We start from the raw sequence: 18822 nt of genomic DNA on the forward strand, positions 1-18822 counted from the left end.
TGTTTTTAACCTATTGCATGTGTCTTAATCCAATACAGCTTCACATAAACTTAACAGTACTTCTGCAACTTCCTTCTTCACTCATCCAAACCTTACCCAGTGATCAAACATCATACATGATATACATATATATAAATATATATATACATACACACACGTGTGTGTGTGTGTAATCTTTTCATTCTCAAACTATATCAGTCACATCTCAAATCCTCCCTAAGTCCTTAACAAGCTGCATAACCAAATGTTCTTAGAACAAGTGCGCTTAGAATGATATGCTGAGTTTACCAGCTTATTTTTTAGAAGTTCCAGTATTTATTTTTCTCTTTTTATTCTTCTAAATAAAAACATAACTGGTTATTAATTCTATCGTAATTAAAAGGTTATTATCTTTTATTTTGTATCATAACTCATGGGGAACTTGGTAAAACTGACTCAAAAAGTAGAATTATCAATCATCATATATTATATTAAGGATGCTATAAAGATCAAATAGAAACTTGTTTATTTAACACGAATTAAATATATAGACCCAAATGAATTTATTTAATTAAAGTGCAGAGTGGATCAAAAGGTTAAATTAGTTTGTGAATAAAGGAAACTATGATAAAAATAGTGAGATGAAAAAAAAAGTCAAAATTTAAAAGTTCAAATGTTGCATTAAAGAACATTTTTAAAAAACATTATATAAAAGGCTATAGATTTTTGGAGTTTAATAGTTGAAAGAGTAAAATATTATGCTGTCATTCATTATCAGATATAATTATTAGACTGACTTTCAAAATTGTTACTGTAAAAATTGACAAATCTATCATACATGCTTGAAATTAAATTATGATACAAAACGAGTTTACATTGTCGGCATACAAATTTATTTTGAGTCATCATAATAATGTATTCTGTTGAGACGTCTAATTCAGTGTAATAAAGCTTTTGAAAATAGAGAAATGTGTATAAGAATGTGATTACTTAGATATGAATAATTCAAAGAATAATAAAGGTGTTGGGTGGTGTGAAGAGTAGCATGAGACAGATGGCACAGACATACTCATCTGTTTGCCTAAAAGATGGAGAAATTGATGCTTAATTAATGAATTATCACATGATGAGAATGGTGAGAAGCATCCAACAAACAAATAAATGGAAATAATAAATTAAAAAAACCTCCCATTTGTACATGCGTCTGTCCCCTCACCAGCTTGCCAAATTAATTGTGATGGACAACTATACGTGATTGCTGCTACTTGCATAGTGCCACGCTGCTGACAATATATGCAATAAAAACTAAGACAAGTCATTTATTTAGTTATCAACAAATTTGTTTTCTCACTTTTGTTTGATAGTAGGAAGAGAGAAGAAAAAAAATGTGAAAAAATAAATAGAATAAAAAAAATTCAAATTCAAATTGTTATTTTCTACCAATCAATTCAAATTCTATTTCAAATTTTTTGACTTATTTCTCCTCAAAATCAAGCACGTCATTCAAATTTAAATTGCTTACGCTGATTTACCACCATCATGCATGGCCATTTATTTTAGAATAATGGTAATTTGACATACAAATTTTTTACATTCGTTTGAACTCAATTGCTACCATTACTATTCATCCGAGTAATTCCGATATTCGTGGAGCGATTCGCTAAACACCAACAACCAGGTCCAAGAATAAGACACTTCTACCAATATAAAGGTAAGCGGAATCTCCATGTCAAAACATTCCAATATCTGTTAGGCTACATTTAAAATATATTTAACTAAATATTACTTTTAATTACTAGGATGAAGTTTGAATATCAATGTCTTCTGCTTTTATAATCCACTATGAACACTAACAAAAATGTTGATAAAAAAAATGTTATAACACAATGGTAACAACAAGGATTTGATAAAATGATATTTTGCCGGGTTACAATATACAGAGCGTGGGGTTAGACGCAACGCAAACAATAAACGGAAACCTAAATGATGCCGCCGCACATTTTTCACTCTTACTAAATTTATCACTTGGTAGAGCTAATCTTTCTGTCTCTATTTCCAATATATTACCAAAAATGGTGCTATGAAAAGAATTAGAAGACAAAACAGCCAAAAACCCACGTATAGGGTGTATGTGCAACTATGTATAATGCGTGCTGAGCCTGAGATGGATCTTTATGAAAGATTGATGGCCATATCCTGGAGAAGAACTTTCTTCTGAGATGCATTAATAATTCCCTTGCACTCGGCATCTAGTAATACCTCTGTCATAATTGCAGCTGCTCTTCCTTTAGGTTCATTTTCTGAAGTCTTCCTCATCGTGAATGCCTGAATATACAACATAAAACCCTCATGCATTCAGAATTCTAGTGAACTCAACTGTTCACATTTTCTAATGCTCAAATTTGAAGACATCAGTAAAAATAACAAATCATTTCTTTAAAATATGTTTACCCAAAAACGTGAACAAAAGGTTTTGTTTTCTGTCTATCCCTAAAGTCAGCTCAATGTCAATACCCAATCCAGCCTTCCACATGTTAAGGTCAGCGATAATTATTCTTTCTAATCAACAAGGGAAAATTGAGACCAGGAAAAATCTAGTTGGAGGGGTAAAGGTATCGGATAATAGAAATCTGTTCGGCTTTTCAGACATTAAAACCCGTCATGTGAATATAACACAAACCATAATTCAATCGATCTATTTATTTTATGGAAGGTTGGATAAGAAATCTCTGTTTTAAACCCAGAAGATGAATGTACACAGCTTCTGAGAGCAATTGTAACTGAATTAGATGGAAAATACATTTTAGACCTATATGGATAAGAACGTATTTTGCTAAAACCGCATACTACAATGTATCACTGAGTAGAAAACGAGACTTATTTACTACAAAAATATGAAAGTATGCCATTACCTGTCCGCGATGAGTAATTTCCAAGAATCCTGGTTGTAGGATAAATGGCTCCCCGTCGATTTGAACCGGGAAAGGACTGGAACAGTGTATCGTGATGACTTTACCTTGAGCAAGCCTTCTTGCTTGTGAAAGTCCAACCTATACAGTAAACCAGATATTCTTGTTACTAACTTACCATTAACTTAAAAGTTTAGGCTAAATCGCAATTCCATAAAACTTAGATACAGTATTATCTCCCTTTAATTCCCAAATCATACATTTTGGTCTTCCATAATTTTACATACGTTTTATTTCTTTTATTTTAATCTAATTGAACCCTAGATCTAATATGTTTATTTAAGATATCATCATGGAATGATTTAGTTAATTAAAATGTTAAAAATAAATAAAAGGTATACATAATTAAATTTTTTATCCAAATTGACGATTTTCTAAAATCAGGAAACTAAGATTGCAGGGAAGAAATAGAGAGACTAATATCGTAGAGTAGGAATTAAAGCTGGACTAAAATTGCAATTTAGCTGGAATTTTTTTCTTTTATCTGTTTCATATGCATTTCAATAAAATATACAAGTGAAATATATGTATAAATCCAATAGTCTGTTTTGTAATAGGTTTTCTACAATATCTAGAGTAATCATTTCAACAACACAAAGTTTTAAATATATAATAATTTTTTTCTTTTGAAAAAAAGTTTAGCCATAATAGTACGAAAAGTCCTTATTATAAGATACTAACAGTAAAAACAGTTTTTTTGGACTACAGGTATCTTCTATAAGGTACAATCCTGCTTCTGCCGAATAGTACTACGTAAGTGATAAAAAGCTTAATTAAATATTTAACGCAAGTGTATACTTGAAGCTCAAACTCAAGATAACAGCATAAGCACGATCAATTTCATGCAGTTGAGTCGTGTGCATTCATGATGGCATATTATCTAGGACAAAACTTACATACAATACCGTAGATACTACTACTGTTGTTCTCTAATCAGATTTAGAGTTTTACTTTGACAATTTGCATCTTATTAAATCTATTGTACACATCACTAAAGTGAAACTCTACATATCTTGGGAAAATAGTATCAACACAGTACCATAGTTACTATATGTAAGTTTTGTCCTATTATTTGACATTGGATCATACTTAAATCTCATAAGTAAGATGAGATGCTAGACATAACACGAATACAAAACTTCTATTACTTTACCGGTTTACTGAGCCTTAGCGAGTGTTTAATCAAGAATTGAAAAAAATGGGCCCCATAAAAGTGGGCGGTGTGTGTGTGAAGAGACGGGGCGGGAGCAGCATAAAAAGGAAGAGGGTTTTAATAACTTAGACAGCTAGTGAAATATATAGGGAGTACTGAAATATACATGGAGTAGGAATGCGTGAATGCGTGAAGACATATGAATATTAACTACCACGCATTCCTACCTCCTATACATTTCTCCATGCATGTCTCTGTCGATATCCATGCATATCTCTCTCGATATGCATGGAGAAATATTGTGCTCAATATAGGGAGAGGAAAGTGAAAGGTTTAGGCACCGAATAATGTAGAGAAGTTATAGGAGAGTGGAATATTCAATGGCTGACGAATTTTTATAATTACTTAAATTCTTTCTTGCATTCTCTATGATTTTAATCTTAGCCGAGGGCTACCTCTACTGTACGGGAGCTTAGGCTTATTTTGTTTCCAGGGAGTCCAACAAAGAGTAAGCATACCAAATGAAATGAAATCGTGATAGAAAGTATCCATTGTAGATTTTAGACCTAACCAATAATTAGGTGATGGGAATGATCAAACCCGTGTACACCTTTCACTTTTTAGAATGTTAAAATCTAGATCAGTTTGGCATTTTCAGTAATTACTTTTTAATGGGTATAGTAAAATTTAAGACACCTTATACCCAAACTGATAATTTGATATTTAAAATTTTGAATTGATTTATCCGAATAAAATATTTTGAAAATGTAGGGAATTTAAATCAAAGTAATTCATATTGCAAGCATATCAAATTTCCACAAATTTTTAAGTTCTTCTATCAAACGCAAGGTAAATATTTTGTTGACTTTGTTTTTAACCAGTAGTTTACTTAAAAAAATTTAAAGTATAAAAATCAGTATTATTATAAATTCACGTACCTGAAGTTTTCCCAGGTGCCATGCTCCACAAACACATACCACCTCCAGCATTTTATCATGCATGGATTGCAGACTAAAATCATCATCATGCTCATAACCATTTTGCCAAAGATCTACTCCACCCATATAGCTCCCGATATTGAGCACAATTAAGCCCTCCGAATCCTGTTGTACGAAGAAATAATAACTAATTGTTTTACACTTAAATTTAGAGAGGATATTCATAAAATAAATTTCTTATGTGAAAATAATAATCAGAATCAGTATTTAACCTTGGGAATCTCAATGTCTCTCCCGTCAACTTCAAGCCATACTTGCCATGGCAAGTCAGCACAAGTTCTGTCCATAATATCTCTCGCTCCCTCTTTTGCATATCGCAGTTTATTCAAAAACTGGTAATAGAATAATGGTTGAAGATTAAAAAACGCAGAAGTATTAGGTAAGGAAGCATTATATGAATTGTAAACAAGTTAAATACCATAGATAAGAGCCAAAACTAGCAAGTAAACATATATAAGGTATAGTAAATAAACATTAAATTAATCAATAATGGTTTCTATTTCGTTCAACTAGATTTATAGTCCTAATACTAACAAAGGTGATTTAGAATAAGGCCTATAAGCACGTACCAGCTGTATAGATATTAATTAATATCGCTAAGTCTTACAATAGTAGTTTAAAGAATGTACATACATTGAAAAAAATTTAAGAAAACTAGACAATTGACATGGACCAACATAAATGAATACTTTACAATGATATACATAGAGGAAGAGAGAATTCCACCTGACTACAAAACTTTTCAGGACTTATTTGTCGAGTAACATGAAATTTATATGCAACCTTTGCATCACATCCAATGCCTACAAACGCAGTTTGTAGATGTCAGCAACTCTTAAGACACAATCTTAGGTGGTGGTTGTTCAGTGAATTACCTAGATAGTTCATCATGGATTTAGTTTTCACTTTATGTGATTTTCCTTCAGAGCTTTCTTCTGAGATTTTAACTTTCCATCGATCTAGCATAGTGACTGCTGCATTGCTAATGTCATCATGCAAAAGCATGGGCAATCCGCCTTCTCCATCAAGGGTAGAGAAGCCTTTTCCCCAATTCAGTACCCTGGACAAATCATTTCCAGTGCCAAGGGGAAGAATTGCCACTGGTGGAGGTGACTCATAACTGCGTCTTTCTATAGCATCAAGGACCCATGCAACTGTGCCATCCCCACCACATACCAGTACTCTAAAATATCGTACACTTTTGAAGAATTCCAGGCCCACTTCAGGGCCCTGAGAAGCAGTCAATTCAAAGATCTACAGTAAAATCCCCAAACCACATGTCCAGTGAGAGTGATATCAATTTAAAAACATTATCCATATCAATTTTCATAGATAACTTGCTCTAAAACGTTTTTAGGAGGATTCAATTAAATATAAATCTGTATTTGCATACAAAATTCCACAATAAAATCATAAGAATTTCCAAACGAGAAATAAAAAAAAAGTTCCTTTTGGTCCAAAAATTGAAAGATAACAATAAAATAAACATAATATGTTGACTTTTTCTTTTAACTACATAAGAATCTAGTTTCATTTTGTTTTATTAACTTGTCATCAGTTTTAAGAAAGATTAAATAACCTACTTAGCAAATCTTCATAATTAGTAATTATATGGATTCAACAAGGCACAAGGTAAATAGTCAAGATTAGGCAATTTGCAATTGGTATCAATGGTTAATAATGAACCTATAAAACCTATTTGTAAGGTGGGGATTGCCCTAGCTTTATAAGTTCTATTAAGTCATACCTCCAGTTAGTATAGGACTAATCCACTACCCTTAAGGCTGCAATCAAGACATCCAAAGAGACCACAATTAAAAGGTTGTCTGACACTTCCCATCAGACCCAGGGTAACTGACCTTGAATTTAGCAAATGCAGGTAGCCTAACAATGGATTTAAATCATACTCTGATCAAATTTTAGAATTTGGACTTAAGGCGTAACCCAATTCACAAACCAGCTTAAGATGAGGGAATGTGCAAGCTTTATAATTTTTATTTCATCAATATCTCTAGTCAATGTAGAATTAAACCACCACTCTTAGGGCTACAATTAAGGAAGCCTCCAAAGAGGTCGTAATTAAGGTGCTCTAAGAGTGACCATAATTAAGGTGGCTTTCCAACACTTTCAAAAAAATGTTCCCCTTTCTTCAAGGAAAAAAAAAAGGAATTTTTCACATTATTGAGTTAAATGTCGAGGAATACTTTATATTTTCAGGAATCAGGATGATGAATCCAAATCATACAAGGTTAAACTAGCAGGTCCTAGATTTCACACATTATGATATAGTTATAATCTTCTATATTTTAAGAAAGTAAATGAAAAAATATTCCTTTTTCCAAATGAGATAGAATCATCACTAAATATACCTACTAATCAAACAAACTCATAAGTCATATGATGCAACTTGACTCTGAAAAATATCTAAAAGATATATCTGCAATATGCTTAATAACAGATGTCATTACTTAAATAACAAGCACGAAAATAAATTGTTTATCAAAGACAGTGTAATCACCTGAACAGGATTTAATAGCATATTCAATCTCCTATGAAGAGAATGCCCAAGCTGACCACCACTCCTGGCATTTATGAAGATCAAAAGTGGGCTTGCATCTTGTGGCAAATCAACTAGTGTGTATTTCTTGAAGTGGCTATGGGTAGAAATTGAACTGTTTCCTAATACTCTACCATTATTCAATTGATCAGAAAACTTTTCATTACTGGACTTATTCCAGCCGAAACCATTCAACACATAGTCAAAAAGCGTTGCATCAGTACCTGAGGAACCACGTGATTTACCATTAGCATTGTAACCACCTCCATGTCTATTGCGGTTACGCCGCTTTCTAATCTGGCCATTAACAGAAGAGCTTATAATAGAACTTAGCCGTCCTCCTCCTTTTAGATCCTCATCAACTTCTTTGACACAAAGAGGGGAAAGAATAATTCGCCTCAAGGGACCCAAATCACAAAAGTCACCAGAATCTTTAGTCAATTTGTTATGACATTTCACATGAATGAGGCGCTGACACCACTGGCAATGCCATGTTGGAGAAGCTTTAACAAAGGGAACACCGCATGGTTCATCACAGTAAAAACAGAATGCAGACATCTCGTGATTTTCATACACATTAACCCATCTTTCTGACCAGTGGTGTCGAATATGGCCAAAACCAGCCTGAGCAACACATTTGCAATCCTTTGCTGCAAACTGTGAACAAAGGAAATGAGCAGCGACACCACAAACAGAGCAACGATGGAGAGGGGTATGTGGTGAGGCTGTTGTACCTAGATTTTGGGAAGGCCAAAGAGAAGTCAAGCAGAAACAACAAGTGGAGGGTTGTTCCCTGTAAGTGAAATCTTCAACCCAAGAATGACCAGACAGTGGTACTTTAAACTTTTTCCAAACTTTCTTCTTCTCTCTTGCTGCAGCTTTAATCCAATTCAACGAGGACCTACGCTGCCACTTGAGAACAGCGTATACGACTGCCATCAGTCCAAATGATCCAGTGATGAGCCATCCAATAATAGATGCACCGGAAGCATCAGGGCTGGTGATCAACCTCAGAAATGAAATTCCTAAATCTATCATGGTTAAACTCATTTGATTGAACTCTTCCGTCAAACATAAAACCTGATCATTCAACACACACTGTCACACATTGTCATAAATACATTTAAAAAAAAAAGTTATGACTGACAACAATAGTTATAGACAGAACATAAAAAAATACAGTAAATATGGGCAGCAAAGCGTGATTGACTAGTGGCAGTGCAGAAAAATACAAAATATATAATCCAGAGTGGGGATCACTAACTTGATGCCGTTTTCAGAAACACGGAATTGAGCGCTAATCAAATTTCCACAGATAATATACGAATTAAGATTGAGTAACTTGAGTTAAATATCAACCTTTAACTTGCTAACTAAATGAAAAATGAAAAATCAGATACATTTACTTATACCATTTCCAATTATTCCTAAATCATATGACATAAAAAGTAAAAACTGGAAGCAATATTAAATTTTGAAATAACTCACAATCTAATTGTGCAATCAAGAACGAAAACGAAACGAAATTCTAGGGCAGACAGGTACGCACGGTGCTGCCTTAATATTCTAAACCGAATTGCTTATTGCGGCAGCCTAATATTGAAAATTGAGATAAATTAAAAAAAAACGTTTATCTCGGTGATCGAAAATGCAGTTTAGGATGGAGGATACGATGAACGAAGAAATGAAATTGAATAGAGAAATAAGAGAGAATAGATCTATGCAAGACGATGAATGGGATGAAAACGAAAGAGAGAAAGGAATTGGCGTGAAACCTGGGCGGAAGCTAGGTTAATGACGAAATTGAATTTTGGAGCGTAACAAAATGCAGTTGCAATCGCAACCCTTCTCTTCTTCGTCTTCTTCTTCCCCTTCGAAGAAGAACACGTTAATGCAAATCCTATATAGTATTGTTACCATTATCAGATTTTGAAATTCAATGTTTCATTTTGATTTTGTGCCCCTTCCTTCCTTTTCACCTTACTGGAGGCAAAAGTAATAGAATATATTATTTAATATTTTAATTAATAAGGAAATGGGAAAAGAACAGTTTTTGAGAGAGAAACGGAAAAAGGGGCGGGATTTCCATCGCACAAGGAACACGCTTCCCCTGTTCTATTCACCGGAACACACGAGTGCCAGACGCGTTTCACGTTTATTTACCATTATATCCCTTCGTTTCATGCACCTTTTATTATTCATACTCAAAAACCAATTTCTCATCATCACTTCTACAAATCATGATTAATTAATTTCGGACTAGTTGCATTATAAAATTAAAAGTTATTATCATTATTTAAAATTACTATTATCCTTATTTACATAGAAGTTTTATCAATTACAAAAACTCAATATGTATAAATCAACTCATATTTAGATAAAATATATACAATCTATTAAAAATATTACAAAAATAACTCTTTTCATAAATTGAGCAAAATAAAACAATTTTATGAAACTTGTTTCAATTATATATATATATATATATATATATATATATATATATATATATATATATCATATAAAATATTTGTCAACCTGATAATTTTGTAAGTTTATTTATTTATTGATTTATTACCTCTATATTATTGATATAATATCAAAATTTTGTAAGTCTTCACAAATTCATTCTAATGTAAATTTGTCAACTCAATTATTGATATAATATGTTAGTGTGTGGACACTTAGATCAAAATATTTTTAATTTAAAGTAAAAAAAAAGTTTTAGTATGCGTATAACTTTTCGGTTAATTTTTAATTTACTAATAATCTAATATATATATATATATATATATATATATATATAATTACTATCCGACTTCAAATATAATATATTACATGTTACAATAAAATAGATAATTTTATTAGATAGGTATAACTAGTTTGATAAATATAAAAAAAAAAGTTTTTTTTTCTTACCGAAAATGAGGTTAATATGAGGTGAACTTGTCTAATATTCAGAATATGTGTGAGCATTAATATATTATAAGGGAAAGTCCACGTGCAAAGATTCTGATAGTTACGTCAGTAAAAAAAGTATTTTGTGTATATAATAACTGGATTCAGTTTACCATAACCTAGATTATGTTTATATTATCATAAATATCATTTTTTTCCTAATTTTAGGGACATTAATTTTTCATACAAATCTCTTATTTGGATCTCACACATATTGGGCAATTTGAGGTCTGTCAATAGTAATGTAAATTTGGGGCGAGTAAGTACATAACTTTGGTAGGCCAAGATGTATTTAGCGCTTTTCATTATGTTTGGCACAAGATCAACTCAATACTTATAACAATCTTTTTGAGCTCAAGATCGGCTCAATGCTTTTAGCAAATTTCATGAGCTCAAGATCGACTCTAGGTAGTTGATGTTGTGTTTTAGTTAGCCTATATTTATAACTCATACATTGGTAAACAGTTAATCTCTCCCAATTAATGAAGGGTTTTGCGCTCGTGATGATCTCCTGGGCTTATACTCCCCTTGTGCCTTTTTCAGCTACTGTTATTAACACATGGATAATTCTTATTGGAGGGTTTTAAATTATGAAAAATAGACAAAACATTTGGAGGGGTTTTTGTGGCACCTTTTTGTGAACCGTCATTTCTTCTTCCCAAGCGTTTCATCGTCTTTCTTTATAAACTTCCTTTCACACTTTTCATTTTGCCCTTTATTGCATATTGAGTTTGTGTCTCTGCTTGCGTGCTTGCATTTTGCGTCTCTACTTTGGTTTCCCTACTCTGGCAACCATCGTTATTTGTTCTATCATTTGTTTTTCACCTCTAGGAAAGCTCTAATCTCTTTTTCTTCTCTTTTTTATTCTTCTTTTGAGCGACAAGAGGTTGTCGTTGTGGAAGATAACTCCTCAAGTCGTACTGATTCTATTCTGGGTGGCTCTTCTGATGGACCTCCCTCTCCCCATCCTCCCCCCTGGGAAAGGAAACAAAAGGTGGGTGAGGCCTCCACTTTTGAGGAATCTTTTTGGAAGGGGTGCAAATCTAACTTTCCTCCTATCAATGTACTACTAGGTTCTTGGGGAAGTTGCTAGTTACGCTTCTAACTTCCTTTCTACCGTGTCTATAGAAGATTTTGTGTCTTATTTTGATATCTGTGACGAGGAATTTGCAAAGCATATATAGGTAGAGCCTTGGTCCTCTGGCGATAGGGTATATATGAAACCTTTGTCGAATTATGTTGATTTCACCTTTGTATATGAATATATGTTCAAAGAATTAGACATTACATTTTTATTGTCCAACTTTGAATGTCACTGCTAATCAAAATGTGAATAGCGTTAAGCACGTTCTATCCGGAGAATTGGGCTTTCTTGAAGGTGTTCCAAATTTTAAGTAAACACATTAGCATAACCCCTACTTATAACATATTTAAGAGAGACAATATTGCTTTATTTTGAAAAAAAAAAATATGAGAGACAATATGAGTATAACAAGTATATAAATAATAAATTTGGTCTCAAATTTAAGAAAGAAACAATATTGCTTTATTTTGAAAAAAATAATTGAGACTAAATTGAATCAAAAAGACACAAGTGGTGACTAAATTAAAACAAAGAAACATATGTGGGGACTAAATTGAAATCAAGACAATGACATTTGATACTGACACTGACACATGATAGTACCTTGCCACGTGGCACTAACAGTGCCATGTGTCACACTAGGGACCTAAAACGTAACAATCTTTTAAAAAAATGAAAAAAAAAACACAAATAGACTTGTGACACGCCGTTAATAATTTTTTTTTGAAAAGTATATCATTGAAACATTTTTCAAAAGTTAGGACATAATTGATATGTTTTTAAAAACGCGAACCCAATTGACATGTTCCAACGGAAGTGGGTAGCATCCGACTAATGAAGCCTATAATGTATTGTTAATAAAAGATTCGATCTTCTAACTTATGAAGAGAAATCTAAGAAAGCGTTAGAAAATTTAAAAATGTTGTTTGGAGAATATGCAAAGAACTTGTCTGTCTCTTGTAGTTCTCTTTCCCAATCTCCTAAGCAATCCATCTTCATGTCTGAATCCAATATCGAAGAAAGTAAGGCCAAAAGATCAAGAATTATTTCGATAAGTATTTTATACCTAGTGTTCATTGTTCTCATTTTTTCTTGTTTTGTTTTGATAATTAATATGTAATATATTGTAGGATTTTAAAATATATCAAAATGAATCAAAATCTATGATTGACAATAACAAGGTAGATGTTTACTTGAATGAACCAACAATAGATGATGAAAAAAAGTGAAGACTTTGATATATTCAAACATCCAAAGACTAATGAAAAAAAAATTTCTATGATTGACAGTAATTTTATATTGGTGATTGACAGTAATGAGAAAAAGTTTCCTATGTTTTCATCCATGTACTAAGCTAAAACATCACATTTTCTTTGTTTTGTAGCTACCAAATTTTCTTGCATTGGATTGACATAATTAAAATACTGAGATGAATTGTTTTTATATATCCAATTTAAGAAAAAAACAATATTTTTTTCATGTTTAAAAACGAAAATCATATATCAACTCTAGCTCATAGATTTTTTATGGGTTTTTTTAACGGGAACTTTTTGTCTTTATAGATTTTTTTTTTTTACCCTAGTCCACTTGAATGAGACCAAATTGCTCAAAATACAAGTCCCAACATCAATATCTAAATGAAATTAAATTCAAATTGAAATTGAAATTCCAGTTTTGTGAATAAAAGGTGGTAAATTTTAAAACATTGATGGCGACAGATTATCCTTTGTTGTTGTCTTCGTTGCCAAAACACCCATCAAAGGCACCCTTGTTCAAACTTTTCCACACAAGTGAATATGATCAACTAGCTATTATCTAATATAACTATGAATTATTATAAAAGTTAACTATCTGGTTATTAATTATAACCAAACCATAATCACCACAATAATAACCTAATCAACTTTCAATATTAACAGTTTTTTCATATCAATTAAAATGCTTAATTTAATTTAATACTCATGTATTATCTAAATTGAGGTAACAAAATATTATTAAAAAATAGAAGAAAAAAAAAACTTGAGACTGTGGATACAAAGAAAAGACACCAACGTGTGTGCATGAGAACCACCAATTCGTAGGAAAAGTGCGAAGTGTAGCAGAAAACGACAAAAGCAAAGAGTAGTGGCTCTTATCCATGCATGCACTCCACTCAGCAATGGCCTGACATGAACGACAACATCAACAACCACTCCATCTCAGCTTCTCCACCACTGACATGATCACCACTTCCCCAACTTCTTCCTCAACCACCAACCTTGGAGGAGCACAACCTCTTTCGCTGCGCTTCCTAAGCAAACCACCGCTTCTATCTCTCACCCTCTTCTTCCCCTCCCACTCTGCTTACAAGGGCATTGCGGTTTCCTCAACTCAGTGCAAACCCAGAGTGCGGTGTGAGAAAGAAGCAGGGAATGGTAACCATAATGGGGTAGAGGAAGAAAATGAAGAGGTTGAACGTGAAGTGCAGTGTGAGGTTCAAGTGGTTTCTTGGAGGGAAAGGAGAGTTAAGGCTGAAATTTCTGTCAATGCTGACATTGAATCCACTTGGAACGCTCTCACTGATTATGAGCATCTCGCTGATTTCATTCCAAACCTTGTGTGGAGGTAATTAATTTATAAAACATGATTGATACTATAAGAGAAAAATGACAATGAGAGACTTAACCAACCAAAGTAATGTAAGTAGTTAGATGTTTTTCCTCTAATCAATGTTGCCATTTCATCACAGTATAATTGATGCTTTTTTTTTCTTGAAAACTATAATTGGAAGTGATTAGCGAAATGAAATGTATATTTTGGTTGGATAACAGTACTAATATTGGTAGTGTTTTTCTCATGAAAGTTTTGTATGAGATTATTATGACTGTTAGCATTGTTTGTTTGCTTGACAGTGGAAAAATACCTTGCCCATATCCTGGACGGATATGGTTAGAGCAAAGAGGATTTCAAAGGTCAATGTATTGGCACATAGAAGCTCGAGTTGTGTTGGATCTTCAAGAATTCATCAATTCTGTGAGCATCTCATCTGTAAACACTTCAAAAGAACTTTTTGTTCTTCTGTGATTCAGTTACTTCATTCAGTATTGAAGTGGATACATACAAACCCACTAAATTCTTAACATGAGAAGTTTGATTGTTAGGATTCAAAATGTTGAACAATGTTTTCATACCAATTATTGGACTGAGTGTTTATCTGTCACATACAACCGGTGCCATCTGCATCAACATCTACGTTAGATTTCATCTCAACACCAATTATCCTAAATTGAACTTTTCCAACAAATAGCTAAACTTACACTCAATAAATTGAGACAAAGAATAAGCAATTCCACAAAGGAGCAGTAATATGATAGAGACTTGGGTATTATGGGGTGTCAAAATCTCACATCAAAGTAGTACGCAGGAACAATGCATTATGTACAGCAAAGGTTCAGGGCCATCAAATAAAAGGGAACAATAATAATAACGGATCTCACTGATAATTTCCACAACTTGTGTTTGTGTGTCAGACTTTCTATATTATAAATTATATATTATACTTATTTGTATCTGAGTAACGAGTGCCCAGGACTGGACACTGTTAAACACATAATATGCAAGGATACACGAAATTTTCAAGTTTATAAGACTCAATCCATGGTTAATTCAAACCTTAATAAGAATAGAAAAAAGACAATAACTTTTTTAATGTTTATTCTTTTGTATCAGTATATGAATTCAATAAATAAATAACTTGTATAAGACAGCTAGAAGTATTTGAAGTGTTCATTTTATAGTCCAAGTAACTGTGCATCCTTGCCAGGCACCCAAAGCGAAATTGCCATACAGCCATTACTTGATTGATGGAAAACTTTCTCAAGAACTGTTCTCATACAAAGAAGGCACTCACTGCATATTTGATACATTTTTTTTTAATGCTCCTCCAGGCATGGGACCGAGAACTTCACTTTTCCATGGTTGATGGAGACTTTAAGAAGTTTGAGGGCAAATGGTCTGTAAAATCTGGAACAAGGTAGAATCTTTACCATTGATTTCTGAGCAGCCTTGTATGATGTAGAGACTATATTTTTATTTTACTGCTGAACTCATTGAACACCTTAAGGCTGTTTAAGAAGTTGTATTCATTTGCTATTGGCTTGGAACATAGTTTATTATTCTTCAACTGTGTTTTCCTGCAGATCTTCATCAACTAATGTATCTTATGAAGTTAATGTTATACCAAGATTCAATTTCCCAGCCATATTCTTGGAAAGGATTATCAGATCTGATCTTCCCGTGAACCTCCGAGCCTTGGCATTTAGAGTTGAAAGGATTATTTCAGGAAATCAGAAACTTTCCCTGCCAGAAAATGACTTGGACAAAACTTCTAGTGATATTTATGGTTCATGTACCCAAAAGACAAATAGTTCTTCCAGTGAAAATAATAAGTTGTCTCCTGGAGAAAACAAAGAAGATTTAGTTCGCTCAATTTCTGGTACTATGCCCTTGTCTTCCAGTGAGGTGAATGTCAATAATTGGGGTGCATTTGGAAAAACTTGCAGTCTTGACAGGCCTTGTGTGGTGGATGAAATTCATCTCCGTAGATTTGATGGACTTTTGGTAACTCACCTGAACTAAAATTTCTGTGTTGGCTTTAGTTCTGAGAACGAGCTAAATTTGTGATGAATGTTTTTCCATGTGTTCATGTTAAGGAAAATGGAGGTGTTCATCGCTGTGTTTTTGCAAGCATAACAGTTAAAGCTCCTGTTAGTGATGTATGGAATGCCATGTCTTCCTATGAGACTCTTCCTGAGTAAGTAGTGTGTACTGCAGAAGATTCTGCCAGATGCCATGTCTAATTTTCCTGACTTGAAATAAAACCATTCATTGCAGAATAGTTCCAAATTTAGCTATCAGTAAGATTTTATCACGAGATAACAATAAAGTCCGCATTCTCCAGGTATGGTGCAATTTGAATAACAGTTTATATCCTAGTTTGATTGCTTGTTAGTACCAACTATTATTCTACCTTCAACAAAATGCCCAAGTATCACCTTATCAGTAACTAATAAAATTATGAACTTGTCATATACTTTATCCATAAATTGTGTGATTTTGTAACTCCTAATTTAATCAATACTCAGGAAGGGTGTAAGGGCCTGCTTTATATGGTACTTCATGCTCGTGTTGTGCTGGACTTGTGTGAATATTTAGAACAAGAGATCAGTTTTGAACAGGTTGAAGGGGACTTTGACTCATTCCAGGGAAAGTGGACTTTTGAGCAACTCGGAAATCATCATACACTGCTAAAGTACTCTGTGGAGTCAAAAATGCGCAAAGACACTTTCCTTTCTGAAGCTATCATGGAAGAGGTGTTTGTGAATTATTTGATTCGATTTGGTTGATCTATATCAATGTGCTAAAGCTTACAGTTCATTGTGTTTCACCTAAGATAACCTTTTATAGAAAATGAAAGCTCTGTCATCTAAAATAGACAGTTACTCAGTATGTTTAACCAATATAAGTGGAAGCAAGATACATTCATTTATCCATGTTCTGTTTTCCTTAGAGAGACATTTGTATTAGATACAATCATTTGTATTCAAACACATGTCCTGTATCTGAATAGATGAGTGTTATTTATTTTAACAATATTATTTCAGGTCATTTATGAAGATCTCCCATCAAACTTGTGTGCAATAAGAGACTACATTGAGAACCAGACAGCATCAAATACTTTGGAAAGTAAGCAAAATACAAATTCTAGGCAGCAAACTGCTTCATCTGGCTTTGCAGATGACGACAGCTATTGTTCAGCTGAAGAGTTGTCTGATTGCAATGCTCAAAGTTTATCTCAACAAAGACGAAGAGTTCCAGGATTACAAAGGGACATTGAAGTCTTAAAATCTGAAATCCTGAAATTCATTGCAGAACATGGACAAGAAGGATTCATGCCAATGAGGAAGCAACTTCGTTTGCATGGAAGAGTTGATATTGAGAAGGCTATAAATCGCATGGGGGGGTTCAGAAAGATTGCAATTATGATGAACCTAGCTCTGGCTTACAAACACCGCAAACCAAAGGGTTACTGGGACAATCTTGAAAATTTGCATGATGAGGTGAACTGCAAAAGTTCCTTTCTAGTTACCACTCAGAACCTTATTTCATAAATTTCTGCACAAACACTTTTAAGAAAAGAAAATAATCAGGCAAAATGAAATGAGTTTGTTCTATTTAACATTAATAGATGCACTTAGCTTTTATAGAAGCTCTCTTTACTTAAATTCATTCATAAGTTGCGATTCATAAAATCAAGGACATGGAGAAGGATAAAGGTTATGTACCTATAGTAAATATTATTTCATGTAAAGAGCATGCATAAGTATAACATTGTTTACATCTTCAATCAGAATATAACTCATTTGTTAATGCAGATAAGTAGATTTCAAAGGAGCTGGGGAATGGACCCTTCATTTATGCCCAGCAGAAAGTCATTTGAACGTGCAGGTAAGTTGAGAGATACTCTCCAAACCTTTGATTTTATTGCTTCCAACAACAAACCATAGTTTCAGTCACTTTGAAGTCTAATAAAATTATAGTATATAATGCAATTTTCCACAGGACGCTTTGATATTGCACGTGCATTGGAAAAGTGGGGTGGACTTAATCAGGTTTCTCGCCTTCTGTCCCTCAAGGTGAGGAGACAGAGAAGCAAACAGGGCAACCTTGACAAGGACAAGAAAGTTGAGGATGATGTAGCATCATCACCTGATGTATATATTGAGATCAAGACACCATCTAGACCCACTGTTTCTCAAGATCCACAAAAATGGCTTACAGAATTAACACAGCTGGACATAAATTGGGTTGACTAAAAGCAGTATATACATATATATTGGTTCAAATAGAATTTTGTGCTTACATTTACACAACATTCTTGATTTCGTCTTTCTTGGCCTTCTGTCCAAATTGGCTTGAGGGAAGGTACTTATCAAAGGAAAAACTCCACACTGGTAGGGGACTTCGATTTTTATTGGCATAGAATGAAATCTTTCTTATTTTGTTCCTTCATTGAAGTTTTTACAGACTAAGTCATCTCGCAAGGGAAATTTTGGAAGTGTATGTTTTCTGCAGTTCTTTTATCT

At 33.2% G+C, this 18822-nt stretch overlaps 2 protein-coding genes across 6 annotated transcripts; one reads left to right on the top strand and one right to left on the bottom strand.

Moving 5' to 3' along the window:
• Positions 1-1855: 1855 nt before the first annotated feature.
• On the bottom strand, positions 1856-9735 carry DGK2 (diacylglycerol kinase 2). 2 transcript variants are annotated; one of them, XM_028064255.2, is made up of 8 exons: positions 9432-9735; positions 7618-8736; positions 5975-6353; positions 5826-5902; positions 5312-5431; positions 5040-5204; positions 2892-3029; positions 1856-2304 (listed from the first exon to the last, which is right to left on the bottom strand). In XM_028064255.2, the coding sequence occupies exons 2-8, from the start codon at positions 8704-8706 to the stop codon at positions 2152-2154; spliced, it is 2121 nt and encodes a 706-aa protein (XP_027920056.1). In that variant the 5' UTR covers positions 8707-8736; positions 9432-9735; the 3' UTR covers positions 1856-2151. The 2 variants fall into 2 exon arrangements, with proteins under 2 accessions (XP_027920056.1, XP_085527502.1); XM_085671376.1 differs by having other exon boundaries at positions 7618-8754; positions 9432-9717.
• A 4104-nt stretch (positions 9736-13839) lies between these two features.
• LOC114176903 (uncharacterized) lies at positions 13840-18748 on the top strand. Of its 4 annotated transcripts, XM_028062099.2 has the most exons (11): positions 13842-14302; positions 14590-14710; positions 15625-15710; positions 15877-16297; positions 16390-16490; positions 16571-16637; positions 16822-17049; positions 17341-17422; positions 17609-17796; positions 18112-18184; positions 18299-18748. In XM_028062099.2, the coding sequence occupies exons 1-11, from the start codon at positions 13917-13919 to the stop codon at positions 18550-18552; spliced, it is 2007 nt and encodes a 668-aa protein (XP_027917900.1). In that variant the 5' UTR covers positions 13842-13916; the 3' UTR covers positions 18553-18748. The 4 variants fall into 4 exon arrangements, with proteins under 4 accessions (XP_085527820.1, XP_027917900.1, XP_027917899.1 ...); XM_085671694.1 differs by having other exon boundaries at positions 13840-14302; positions 17341-17796; positions 18277-18435; XM_028062098.2 differs by having other exon boundaries at positions 13843-14302; positions 17341-17796.
• The last annotated feature ends 74 nt before the right edge of the window (positions 18749-18822 follow it).

The sequence above is a fragment of the Vigna unguiculata genome, chromosome 3 (genome assembly GCF_037176805.1).
Source record: "Vigna unguiculata cultivar grain cowpea cultivar isolate G323 ecotype 2 chromosome 3, ASM3717680v1, whole genome shotgun sequence".
NCBI lineage: Eukaryota > Viridiplantae > Streptophyta > Magnoliopsida > Fabales > Fabaceae > Vigna > Vigna unguiculata.

Bases quoted from the DNA above. Each gene is read 5' to 3' on its own strand.
- LOC114176903 (XM_028062098.2), top strand. From the start codon at position 13,917: ATGATCACCACTTCCCCAACTTCTTCCTCAACCACCAACCTTGGAGGA. The intron at 17,797-18,111 runs GTGAACTGCAAA...TTGTTAATGCAG, and splicing joins TTGAAAATTTGCATGATGAG to ATAAGTAGATTTCAAAGGAG. The intron at 18,185-18,298 runs GTAAGTTGAGAG...AATTTTCCACAG, and splicing joins AAAGTCATTTGAACGTGCAG to GACGCTTTGATATTGCACGT.
- DGK2 (XM_028064255.2), bottom strand. From the start codon at position 8,706: ATGAGTTTAACCATGATAGATTTAGGAATTTCATTTCTGAGGTTGATC. The intron at 5,903-5,974 runs GTAATTCACTGA...CTGCGTTTGTAG, and splicing joins ATCCATGATGAACTATCTAG to GCATTGGATGTGATGCAAAG. The intron at 5,205-5,311 runs GTTAAATACTGA...TTCGTACAACAG, and splicing joins GAGACATTGAGATTCCCAAG to GATTCGGAGGGCTTAATTGT.